This window comes from Haliotis rubra, unplaced genomic scaffold, assembly GCF_003918875.1.
Source record: "Haliotis rubra isolate DU_JTF1 unplaced genomic scaffold, ASM391887v1 Scf805, whole genome shotgun sequence".
Lineage (NCBI taxonomy): Eukaryota > Metazoa > Mollusca > Gastropoda > Lepetellida > Haliotidae > Haliotis > Haliotis rubra.
Window position 1 is genome coordinate 99,498 of NW_025767530.1, and position 14,098 is coordinate 113,595.

The 14,098-nt window shown below is 44.4% G+C and overlaps 1 protein-coding gene across 1 annotated transcript; it reads right to left on the reverse strand.

Moving 5' to 3' along the window:
- Nucleotides 1-427: 427 nt before the first annotated feature.
- On the reverse strand, nucleotides 428-10,524 carry LOC124261725. Its single transcript, XM_046696074.1, has 3 exons — nucleotides 10,215-10,524; nucleotides 8,136-8,342; nucleotides 428-636 (listed from the first exon to the last, which is right to left on the reverse strand). Exons 1-3 carry the CDS (start codon nucleotides 10,522-10,524, stop codon nucleotides 428-430), a joined length of 726 nt encoding a protein of 241 aa, XP_046552030.1.
- Nucleotides 10,525-14,098: the final 3,574 nt, after the last annotated feature.

Consider the following 14,098-nt stretch of genomic DNA (forward strand, 5'->3'; position numbering starts at 1 on the left):
CTCTAATCTCCAAAAACACGTTAATATTTATACGTGGGTTCTGATCAGTTCACATATTCCAATCGTCATCCATATCTTACTATGTCTATTGACGGAACACAATTATTTGAGACAGTATGGTATTAACAGTATAATACCAGTTTTACAAAAACTGTTGGCCCTAGCTATGTTGACCAAACATATGATACATGAGGAATGAGATGTGTTTTGAACGAAAATTGTGAAATCAAAAAGGCCCTCACTCAGTTGCCTTCAGAAGTAGACAAAAGGATTAGACAACAAAAAAACAAACAAACATATCTTTAAATACAACGGTGATATTAATGATAATTCAAGTTAAGTTGCTGTTGCATCTTATCAGTGTATTCTCATGTGACGCGTGGAAGCAGAATCATTAGAGGATAGATGGTCACGTGATCGAATGGGCTCAGGACAGAGGACGGTCCCCGCAGTCCACGTTTGCTCTCCAGTCGCACTTGACCTTCGCGGTAGAAAAGGCGCTGTTGGCGGGGCACTTGATTCTGGCAACGACGCGGCCGTAGTTGCACTTGTAGAAGCGGGCACAGTGAGTTGGGTCGTGCACGTCGCCGTTCTTGGTTCCCTCGCAAGGCTTGTCGATGATTGGACTAGCGGTAGCTGAAGTGGAGATGTGTGGATGTTATTAGCCATGAAATATACCTGATATACGTGAGGGATAAATCTTTAACAGGCATTTAAATGTTGTAAAACAGGATCACGTGACAGTGTTAATGATAACAATGTTATATTTGGGATTACACTTTTTCAGTTAAGTACAGACTCTATTACTTTTGTTGGCTTGAGTCCATCAGGGATTCGAACACACTCTCGGAGACAGGATTCAACCCAACAAAAGTACTAGACTCTGTGCTTTACTTAAAGAGTGTAATCCCAAATGTAACGTGATACATCTGACCACTTTCTAAATGGCAATATGTATTCAGTGTTAATGATAACATCATTTTCCCAGAAGCATAGACAAGACATTACCATGGACAATCGGATAAAACTGTAGCCAAATCGTTTCATGTAATCATACTCGTAAATTAGCAGGACTTACATTACGTCTGTATATAAAATAATATTCACTATCTCAGACAAATAATCTGGATAAATATCTTGTTCAGCAGACGTTTTCAAACTAAACTATTTACCTCTGTGTAATGTAATATATAATTTTATCAAATATTGCGTTGCGTCTCTCATACATCGCTCTCCTCTCACTCGCCGCCTACATAGATATCTCAGTGTACATATATGTCTCTCATACAGCTATCCCTCCCCTCACTCGCCGCCAACATAGATCTCTCAGTGTACATATATGTGTCTCTCATACACCTCTCTCTCCTCACACTCGCCGCCTACATAGATCTCTCAGTGTACACGTGTGTCTCTCATACACCTCTCTCTCCTCTCACTCGCCACCTACATAGATCTCTCAGTGTACATATGTGTCTCTCATACATCTCTCTCTCCTCTCACTCGCCACCTACATAGATCTCTCAGTGTACATGTGTGTCTCTCATACATCTCTCTCTCCTCTCACTCGCCGCCTACATAGATCTCTCAGTGTACATGTGTGTCTCTCATACACCTCTCTCTCCTCTCACTCGCCACCTACATAGATCTCTCAGTGTACATGTGTGTCTCTCATACACCTCTCTCTCTCCTCTCACTCGCCGCCTACATAGATCTCTCAGTGTACATGTGTGTCTCTCATACACCTCTCTCTCCTCTCACTCGCCGCCTACATAGATCTCTCAGTGTACATGTGTGTCTCTCATACATCTCTCTCTCCTCTCACTCGCCGCCTACATAGATCTCTCAGTGTACATGTGTGTCTCTCATACATCTCTCTCTCTCTCACTCGCCGCCTACATAGATCTCTCTCAGTGTCTCTCACTCTCTCTCTCGCCTCCTACATAGATCTCTCTCAGTGTACATGTGTGTCTCTCATACACCTCTCTCTCTCCTCTCACTCGCCGCCTACATAGATCTCTCAGTGTACATGTGTGTCTCTCATACATCTCTCTCTCCTCTCACTCGCCGCCTACATAGATCTCTCAGTGTACATGTGTGTCTCTCATACATCTCTCTCCTCTCACTCGCCGCCTACATAGATCTCTCAGTGTACATGTGTCTCTCATACACCTCTCTCTCCTCTCACTCGCCGCCACATAGATCTCTCAGTGTACATGTGTGTCTCTCATACACATCATCTCTCTCCTCTCACTCTCGCCGCCTACATAGATCTCTCTCAGTGTACATGTGTGTCTCTCATACACCTCTCTCTCTCCTCTCACTCGCCGCCTACATAGATCTCTCAGTGTACATATATGTCTCTCATACACCTCTCTCTCCTCTCACTCGCCGCCTACATAGATCTCTCAGTGTACATATGTGTGTCTCTCTCATACACCTCTCTCTCTCCCTCCTCACTCGCCGCCTACATAGATCTCTCAGTGTACATGTGTGTCTCTCATACACTCTCTCTCTCCTCTCACTCGCCGCCTACATAGATCTCTCAGTGTACATGTCTCATACCTCTCTCATACCACTACCATTCATAGATCCTCTCTCTCACTCGCCGCCTACATAGATCTCTCAGGTGTACATGTGTGTCTCCTCTCTCATACCTCTCTCTCTCCTCTCACTCGCCGCCTACATAGATCTCTCAGTGTACATATGTGTCTCTCATACACCTCTCTCTCCTCTCACTCGCCGCCTACATAGATCTCTCAGTGTACATATGTGTCTCTCTCATACAACTCTCTCTCCTCTCACTCGCCGCCTACATAGATCTCTCAGTGTACATGTGTCTCATACATCCTCTCTCTCTCCTCTCACTCGCCGCCTACATAGATCTCTCTCGGTGTACATATGTGTCTCTCATACAACTCTCTCTCTCTCTCACTCGCCGCCTACATAGATCTCTCAGTGTACATGTGTGTCTCTCATACATCTCTCTCTCCTCTCACTCGCCGCCTACATAGATCTCTCAGTGTACATGTGTGTCTCTCATACATCTCTCTCTCCTCTCACTCGCCGCCTACATAGATCTCTCAGTGTACATATATGTGTCTCTCATACAACTCTCTCTCCTCTCACTCGCCGCCTACATAGATCTCTCAGTGTACATGTGTGTCCTCATACATGTGTCTCTCATCACCTCTCTCTCCTCTCACTCGCCGCCTACATAGATCTCTCAGTGTACATGTGTGTCTCTCATACACTCTCTCTCCTCCTCACTCGCCGCCTACATAGATCTCTCACATATATGTGTCTCTCATACCCAATAGATCTCTCTCTCTCCTCACTCTCCTCTCACCGCCACCATAGATCTCTCAGTGTGTACATGTGTCTCTCACATCTCCTCTCTCTCCTCTCACTCGCCGCCTACATAGATCTCTCAGTGTACATGTGTGTCTCTCATACATCTCTCTCTCTCTCCTCGCCGCCTACTCGATCCTACATAGATCTCTCCCATGTACATATATGTCTCTCTCATACACCTCTCTCTCTCTCTCCCTCACTCGCCTGTCATAGATCTCTCTCAGTGTACATGTGTGTCTCTCATACATCTCTCTCCTCCTACCACCATCTCATGGAGATCTCTCCGTGTGTACATATGTCTCTCTATACACCTCTCTCTCCTCTCACTCGCCGCCTACATATCTCTCAGTGTGTACATATATGTGTCTCTCATACATCTCTCACCCCTCTCACTCGCCGCCTACTCTAGATCTCTCGGGTGTACATGTGTGTCTCTCATACATCTCTCTCTTCTCACTCGCCGCCTACATAGATCTCTCAGTGTATATGTGTCTCTCATACACCTCTCTCCTCCTCTCACCGCCGCCTACATAGATCTCTCAGTGTACATATATGTGTCTCTCATACAACTCTCTCTCCCCTCACTCGCCGCCTACATAGATCTCTCAGTGTACATGTGTGTCTCTCATGCTCTCTCTCTCCTCTCACTCGCCTCCCTACATGTCTTCTCTCTCCCTCCTCACCCCTCACTCGCCCTGCATGATCTCTGTATATGTGTCTCCCTCCTCTCGCCGCCTACATAGATCTCTCGGTGTACACTGCTCATGCCTCTCCTCCCGTCCTTTCATCCTCTCCGTCTCCCTGACTCTCCGTGTCCTCTCATACCATCTCTTCTCCCTTCACCTGCCGCCTACATGGATCTCTCCAGTGTCTCTCCTTGGAACAACTCTCTCCCTCACTCGCCGCCCACATATCTCTCTCCTCCCCACCGGTGTGTGTATCTCTCTGTGCTCCTGATCTCTCCTGTACATGTGTCTCCTCATCTCCCTCCTCACTCGCCGCCACCATAGATCTCTCAGTGTACATGTCTCCACTCTACTCTCCCTCATCTCGCCACCATAGATCTCTCAGTGTGCATGTGTGTCTCATGTGTCTCCTCATACACCTCTCTCCTCTCTCTCGCCGCCACTCCATAGATCCGTCTCCGTAGATGTCTCATCTCTCATGTCTCTCTCTCTCTCCTCTCCCTACATAGATCTCTCCGGTCCTGTGTGTCTCTCTTCATACATCTCTCTCCTCCTCACTCGCCGCCTACATAGATCTCTCTCAGTGTGTATATGTGTCTCTCATGCATCTCCCTCCCCTCACTCGCCGCCTACATAGATCTCTCAGTGTACATATATGTGTCTCTCATACACCTCTCTCCCCTCACTCGCCGCCTACATAGATCTCTCAGTATATGTCTCTCACATGCCTCTCTCTCCTCTCACTCTCATACCGCCTCATGGATCTCTCGGTGTACATGTGTCTCCTCATACAACTCTCTCTCCTCTCACTCGCCGCCTACATAGATCTCTCGGTGTACATGTGTGTCTCTCATACAACTCTCTCCTCTCTCACTGCCTGGATCTCTCTAGTGTACATATGTGTCTCTCATACACTCTCTCTCCTCTCCTCTCACTCGCCGCCTACATAGATCTCTCAGTGTACATATGTGTCTCTCATACACACTCTCTCTCTCCCTCACTCGCCGCCTACATAGATCTCAGTGTACACATGCTCTCCCCTCACTGCCGCCTACATAGATCTCTCAGTGTACATGTGTGTCTCTCATGCACCTCTCTCTCCTCTCACTCGCCGCCTACATAGATCTCTCAGTGTACATGTGTGTGTCTCTCATACACCTCTCTCTCCTCTCTCACTCGCCGCCTACATAGATCTCTCAGTGTACATGTGTCTCTCACTCCTCATACATCTCTCTCTCTCCTCTCACTCTCCGCCTACATATAGATCTCTCAGTGTACATGTGTCTCCCTCATACATCTCTCTCTCCTCTCACTCGCCGCCTACATAGATCTCTCAGTGTACATATATGTGTCTCTCTCATACACCTCTCTCTCCTCTCACTCGCCGCCTACATAGATCTCTCAGTGTACATGTGTGTCTCTCATACATCTCTCTCTCCCTCACTCGCTGCCTACATAGATCTCTCAGTGTACATGTGTGTCTCTCATACACCTCTCTCTCCTCTCACTCACTCCGCCTACATAGATCTCTCAGTGTACATGTGTGTCTCTCTCGTATACACCTCTCTCTCTCTCACTCTCACTCGCGCCACCTCATAGATCTCTCAGTGTACATATGTGTCTCTCATACACCTCTCTCTCTCCCCTCACTCGCTGCCTACATAGATCTCTCAGTGTACATGTGTGTCTCTCATACAACTCTCTCTCCTCTCACTCGCCGCCTACATAGATCTCTCTGTCATATGTGTACACCTCTCTCTCCCCTCCTCGTGTCATAGATCTCTCTGTACATGTGTGTCTCTCATCTCTCCTCTCACTCGCTGCCTACATAGATCTCTCAGTGTACATGTGTCTCCCTCATACATCTCTCTCTCTCTCTCTCACTCGCCGCCTACATAGATCTCTCAGTGTACATGTGTGTCTCTCATACACCTCTCTCCTCTCACTCGCCGCCTACATAGATCTCTCAGTGTACATGTGTGTCTCTCATACACTCTCTCTCTCCTCTCACTCGCCGCCTACATAGATCTCTCAGTGTACATGTGTGTCTCTCATACATCTCTCTCCTCACTCGCCGCCTACATAGATCTCTCAGTGTACATGTGTGTCTCCCTCATACATCTCTCTCTCTCTCACTCCCTCACTCGCCGCCTACATAGATCTCTCAGTGTACATGTGTGTCTCCTCATACATCTCTCTCCTCACACTCGCTGCCTACATAGATCTCTCAGTGTACATGTGTGCCTCTCATACATCTCTCTCTCCTCTCACTCGCTGCCTACATAGATCTCTCAGTGTACATGTGTGTCTCTCATACATCTCTCTCTCCCCTCACTCGCCGCCTACATAGATCTCTCAGTGTACATGTGTGTCTCTCATACATCTCTCTCTCCCTCACTCGCCGCCTACATAGATGTCTCAGTGTACATGTGTGTCTCTCATACATCTCTCTCTCCCCTCACTCGCCGCCTACATAGATCTCTCAGTGTACATATGTCTCTCTCATACACCTCTCTCTCCTCTCACTCGCCGCCTACATAGATCTCTCAGTGTACATGTGTTTCTCTCAGACAACTCTCTCTCCTCTCACTCGCCGCCTACATAGATCTCTCAGTGAACACATGCGTCTCTCAAACTCCTCTCTCTCCTCTCACTCGCCGCCTACATAGATCTCTCAGTGTACAAATGTGTCTCTCATACACCTCTCTCTCCCCACACTCGCCTCCTACATAAATATCTCAGTGTACATATGTGTCTCTCCTTTAGTCCACACAGCAGCTGCAATCTACACTAGTGCCACGTGGGTCACCATTATATGTCACTAAAGGTCGTCATGGCTTCTTGCTATCAAATTCATCACTTGGCTTTGAAGAAGGCCACACATTAACTTGTCGTTGGCTTGTTAATGCAGTCAATATTTGAGCTTGACCCGAGCTACAAAACATCATTGTGGGTGGACTTGACACTCGAGGACATCCTGACCTTATTTCCATTGGACAGACAAACAACATCAACGAGGATGATATTGAGACAGATTTTACGCGGACATTTGTGGTGTTTGACAGAATTGTGAGGATCACAAAGCCTAATTTACTCTGACACTGGCTACAGTGAGACAGTATTAGGGAGGGCAAACAGCTTACCACTGTGCACATATAGCAGCTTCAAACTGGACCACGATAAGTGAAAACATTTAATTTATTTCTGAATAGGCCAGAGGCCAGTTTACAGGTAGCAATTCAAATTGTAATAATACACATGCAATAGGCACATCTCCAATGGTACTTGGAAATGAAAGCTAGATAAACAATATTGTACATTAAGATTTTTTCAAGGACGAAATGAAAAGTCAATTACAAACTCGTAATTCCACAAATCAATTAGAATGTATTTTGCTCTACTCTGCAATTAGGATTATATCGATACCATGCAAGTGGGTGATGTTGCAGTAAGAGAGCCTGTTTATTGGGCATATGTGGGATCTGTATTACATACACGCTGTAAATAGCGGACCGAGATAAATCGTAATGCACGGACGCCATGGACACCAACATACACAAGACACGAACACGCCCATGTCTGTTGTTAAGACATCTTGTACGTGTAACACACACACAGGAGAGGTCTCCACCAAGGACCTGTCTCAGGCCATCGAGTCTTAACTCACATGATGAAATTTCAGTTTGCAATGTCATACAAATACAATCTCTGTGATATGTAGGGTATATATTTCCACCTTTCCTACAACAGGGATTTCAATTTGATACTTGTGTATATTACGTCTATTGCCCGCGAAGAATAAACAATGTTACTGTCTATAGTATTTTCTTTTGTCCAGGTTCTAGATCCATGATGGCTTCCTTAATTTAAAATGACCAAACACAGCCATTGTATCAAGAGGAAGACATCTGTAGTGAGACTCTGAAGAACAATTGATTAATCTATGGAAACAAAACAAATTTCAAAGAAATCAAAACCCTTAGAACATTTGTGTTGTTTAAATGCTTTCAGTAAAACATGTATATACTGCTTATAAGAGTGCGTGGGAATGCACGAGCAGGTGCGCGTGCGTGCGTGCGTGTGTGCGTGTACACTTACTGACAACCACGTGATCTGGGATAAGTCGGGTCCGACACTCGTCAGCCACTAGAAAGCTGAGATCGCACGTGTGGTTCTTGGTGGAGAAGAGCGTGTTCTCTGGACACTGCATCGTGGCCACCACTGTCCGGTTGGTGCAGGCCAAAAACTGGGCACAGTTGTCAGGGTCGGGGTTCATTCCACTGGGGAGGACACACCGCTCGTCGTCTGGGGAGGAAATACTTCATTGTATCATGGCAAGAACACATCATAGGACCCGTTCTTGGAAAAAGGCATGGAATACACCAGAGAACATTTCATACACGTCACAGAAGACGTCACACATGCCACAGAACACGTCACAGAACATTTCATACACGTCACAGAAGACGTCACACACGCCACAGAACACGTCACAGAACATTTCACACACGCCACAGAAGACGCCACACACGCCACAGAACACGTCACAGAACATTTCATACACGTCACAGAAGACGTCACACACGCCACAGAACACGTCACAGAACATTTCACACACGCCACAGAAGACGTCACACACGCCACAGAACACGTCACAGAACATTTCACACACGCCACAGAAGACGTCATATATGTCACAGAACACTTCACACACGTCACAGAACACTTCACACACGTCATAGTTTGAACGCTAAAACGAAACCGTGAGAAAAGCGTCAGCTCTGTCAGCAGTTATGACAGGGATATCTCTTGATGTGTGTGTCATCAATCACTCATAGAACAATGAAGTGGATTAGCCAATCAGTTTCAAGCAATTACAATTTCCCATTTCGTTATCATGTTATTATTATAATTATATTGTCGTGAGTTGATGTTGATGTGACAGTCTTGGCACTGTGTCCGTGTGTAGTACCGGGCCCCGGACATGAGGGACCACGTGGATGATGTAGAGAAGTCCTCTGTGGTCGTTCCCTCTACACGCTACACCTTACTAATGGTTATAATCATAAATTCTCGAATGGGAAATAATCTGTGTTTTCCGCGAAATTTTCGCATTAACAAAAGAAAAGTAAATCTGAAGTTGATTAATTTGTAGAAAATATTCTTTTCTCAGTCACATATGGATGAAATCTAAAACAATTGGGGCGCATTTCAACGGGTAAGTGTTCCATGCAAGGTGTGTTTGTTTGTTGTTTTACGCCGCACTCAGCAATATTCCAGCTATATGGCGGCGGTCTGTAGATAATCGAGTCTTGACCAGACAATCCAGTGATCAACAGCATGAGCATCGATCTACGCAAATGGGATACGATGGCATGTGTTAATCAAGTCAGCGAATCTGACCAAACGATAAGGTTAGTCGCTTCTTATGACAAGCATGGGTTGCTGAAGACCAGTTCTTACCAGGATCTTCTCGGGTTCCATGCAAGGTTGTAGCATTAACTATTATGACTAGCTTCCAAAGTGTGTGATACTTGTATCTGTATATTTGACTAACGAGAAAGAGTTACCCAGTCTATTTTTGAAGAAAAGTGGAGAGTCATCCGTTCAGTCAGTCCGCCTTTTGTAACGAGGTCACATAAAATATCTTTGACGTCATGGCCGAATAATGACACCATGTACTTTTTCATATAATGCGCTGATATTACGTTATTTCTGTGGAGATTAGATGATACAAATCAATAAGGATGGCGAGGGGCATCGTTTGCCAACCACAGTGCTGACAAATATGACCTATGAGGCTAATGTAGGACATGGGGGTACTAGCGACACGGCTAAGTTGGCGTCTCCACAATATGCAAAGATTCTTTGGAGTTGACACATATTCTCACAATTGTTTTTCTGAATATCTAATATATTTCAGGAATATTGCGAGATCTTTGAACATAAATAAATTTTGTCTAAGGACACGCGTGGCGACGGCACTAGTTGATACCATGAAGATGTGGTTTTTAGCTCAAATATACCATAGTGCAAGCCATCTTACTTATCAGGCTATCACAACGTCGTCACACAAACTAAAACATTTTCTGTTAGATTTCATCCATAATGAAAATTGTTTTACAATTCAGGATTAAACATATAAATTAAGCCAAACCCAAATTCTGAGGTACTCACTGATGGCGGGCGTGGTCATCACTTGATTACAGTCGTCCCACTGGGACATTGGCTCCACGCAGGCATGGCCGATGTTGGACCATACTCGACTGTCGTTGCAGTTTATACTCCAATATTTCTTGCCTTGTACACAGAAATGAACTTTACTGCAGTCCTGGTTGTCTCTGGTCCACTCCGTTGTCCATGGGTCTTTACATCCGGGGTCTGCTCCGAAATTATCGTCGAGGAAATCGGTGGAATCGACGGCATTCAAAAACAATATGGCGGCTAGTCCCAGCACGAATATGACAATGTGGACCTTTGAGCCCATTGTGTTGGGTTCAGAGTCGTTTTAGGAGCGAAAGCGAATGAGGAATATAAGGGAACAAGCATTTATAGATTTTCCGACGTGTCATTTTTTACCTGATCACTTACTTTTAGAACTGACTTATGTCATGTTTGCAGGGCAGGTGAGGACAACTCGAGGGGGACTCAGAGGAACCTCCCGACATGGACCTGTACTTAACCCTACGTCCTACACAGCCCTTAGAATCACAAACCAACGATCGCAGACGACTGTTTACACCAACTTTCTTTGAAATCGTTCGTGAAACCGGAAGTCAGATTGTCTATGTAAATACTTTGCTTTGTTTTGAGACAAGAAGGTTTGTCGTCTGCGACATGTCAGGACAAGCGGAGGTATGGAATCATCGTTTATCTGTCCTTTAAACGTGCTCCTTGAGATGCAATATTATTACCTCTGTTGTCATAAACACAGTTGGTGTTTATTTTGTCGACGTCTTCAGAAATCTTTCTGTCAAATCCCAAAATTATGCATAAATGGTTTTTATCAGTAACTGGCGCTTGGTACCGAAGATGCATCATGTCTAGAACCATTAATAAACGGATCATCAGAAAACAACTGTTCCGCAATTGCATGTGGACATGTACCGCAGATTTAAGTAAACGTCACTTTTAGCAAGAGTGAGAAGCTGTTCAGTGGCCAGGTTGAGCGGACAGTAATAGAAGAACGATCAAGTCAAATCTTTTAATCAAGCGAGCTACAGTTTTGTAAACAGACTAATTATGTCGACCTTCCGGCTTTGTATACGACGCCCGCTAGCGACGTAACATTGGTCTTGGTTTCAGCATTAATACGGTTAAATCTCCATATAACAGACAAATATTTAATAAAGACTCTAACCGGATCATTTGTAACATGTTGGTCCGCATTTTGTTTGCAAAAGAACAAGAAGATTTGTTTATTTACCCCAAACAATCCTGTATTTGTTGTCCGTACAAAACTAAAACAAGTATATCTTAAAGTAAACCAGACAGCTTGCTGTGCATGAGCTTCGTGTTTGTGACCAAGGATATATGCGGGTTAAGCGGATTCAATAGTTAAGCTGAATTATCGCTACGTCAGCTAGTAGCACCAACAGCTACTTCAGTAACAGGCATAAACCTGACGACTTCAAGTGTCGGTCGGTAAACATCAGAATCATTGCTGCGGACCGTGTGGCGAAGCAGGAAACAGACTGACCTGAATCAGACAAAGACCGCATGTTCCTGACTCTGAGATTTGCAAACAAGGGAATTGACGATTTAAATATAAGCAACATTCTGAGGCAAAAATCCGTTTCCCAAAATGTTCCAAAATAGTTTAGATTTCAGGAAATACCAGGAAATATCGTTCTCCTATACGAACACGATTTCATCCAGGTTGTTCAATTATAGGAACGTGTTACAGAAGGTGGACTTGGCAGATCACGATGCCAAGACTCAAAGTTTTGCTACCAACCTGCAAGACATATAATTAGGCTGACTGACTGAGTTTGGTTTTTACGCCGCTTTTAGCAATATTCCAGCAACATCACGGCGGGGGACACCAGAAATGGGCTTCACACATTGTGCCCATGTGGGGATTCGAACCCGGGTCTTCGACGTGACGAGCCAACGCTTTAACCATTAGGCTACCCCACCGCCCCACATATAATTAGAGGTGTCCTTTGTTGTCCTTCGTCAACTATTTAAATATGGACCTAAATATCGTGAACAGCCACCTACCAATTGGGACTACAACTTTAAAATTATTATGGATGCTGTCGAAGCACATGCTTAAATGGGCCAAAAGAATAAGAAGAACCTGTGGAATGTCTTTCAGGGTGGGTTAAATCAGCACGTGATGTTGCCATTGGTAGAATACACAAACTGAACCAGAGGAAACAGAATTGGAATAAACCCACTCTGTCCCAGCCAGCTGCCATAAAAATCTGGCTGCCCTGCATGAAAAGTTTGTAGTTATTCCCACTGAAAAGGCCTCAAATAACATAACCATTATATGTAAACATCATTACATAAATTCTTTGTTCAAGGGGCTTGGTATACGTGACATATCAAATAATGCCACATCTAAGGCCAGAATGTTAACTGAGGAAGAAATCGGCCTAAACCATCCAACGGTGCTATCAACTTTCGGCTTGACTCTAAAACCCCCATTCCTCTTTTGTACTGGATTTCAAAACTGCATAAAATCCGCACAAGAAGAGATTTATTGCTGGTTCCAGCAAATGTACTACCAAATCCCTGTCTCAGAGATTAACCATAATCCTTAATACTATCAAGAAAGGACTTTCTCGACATTCATAGAGCATTTTTTAGACAAGCGGAATTAATACCATGTGGATTCTCAAAAACTCAAAGGATTTGCCTACACTTTTAGAATCTCAGAAACTGACCGAGTTCCGTTCTGTCAAAACATTTCATATTTTTCAACATTGTACACCACTACCCCACATAACGTAAGGAAAAACAAACGTGGTGAACAAAAATATACCTACATATCTATCTTCAGAGCTTCAGGACAAATGTTATTTGAAGTTTACCGAGAAAACAATATGTAAATTCCTGGACTTTCTCATTTATAACATCTTTCTGAAACTTGGGCGTAAAACATTTTCCCAAGAAGTAGGCATCCCCAAGGGCACCAATTGCGCTCCCCTCCTTGTGGATCTGTTTCTTGATGCATATGAATCAGAATTTCTGCTAGTTTGGCAAATTCAAAACATGGTAATTTGGCCAAGAAGTTTCACTTAAGCTTCCGGAACATCGATGATTTAATATCGTTCAATAACTTTTTACACAGACAACTGTCTTGGACCGATTGGCCCACCTTAACCCCAACTTAACATTAAGGAGACAAGTGAGGCCGCCTCAACTGTTTCATGTTTAGATCTATGCAGAAAGATTCAGATTGACAAAAACTATCCACAAAGCTGTATGACAAAAGGGATGATTTCAACTTTCCAACAGTCAACTTCCTTTTCATGTCCAGCAATATTCCAACAGCTCCAGCCTTCAGTGTTTACATATCACAACTTGTGAGGTACAATCGAGCGTGCTCTTTTTATCGATTTCGGAGAGCGTGCCACTCTTGCTCGTACGTTGTGTGATCATGGTTACAACATTCAAGCCCTCAGTAAAGCTTTCAAGAAGTTTTATGGTAGACATGTGGAGGAAATTTCCAAATTTGATGCGTCAGTGACAAATATGATGTCGGATGCAATTCCGTATTTTTACGTATACCATGCGTTCGCGAAATATTTCAGGTGAACAAATGACTACTTAGCATATCTTTATGACGGGTGCCACCGGTGGGGCAGGATACGCTCACCGTTTCGCGAACACGTGGTATCATCACTATTTCACAGTGATTCATAAACACATGCTCTGTCATCGTATCACATGGTAACAATCACTGGATTGTCTGGATCAGACTCGATTTGCGTACAAACAGCATCATACAGCTGTAATACTGCTGAAAGAAATATCTGCTCATGAAATAGTCACAATTGTACAATCGACTCTGCAACTGGCAGAGGTTCCCTATGAATGTGGAAAGGGTT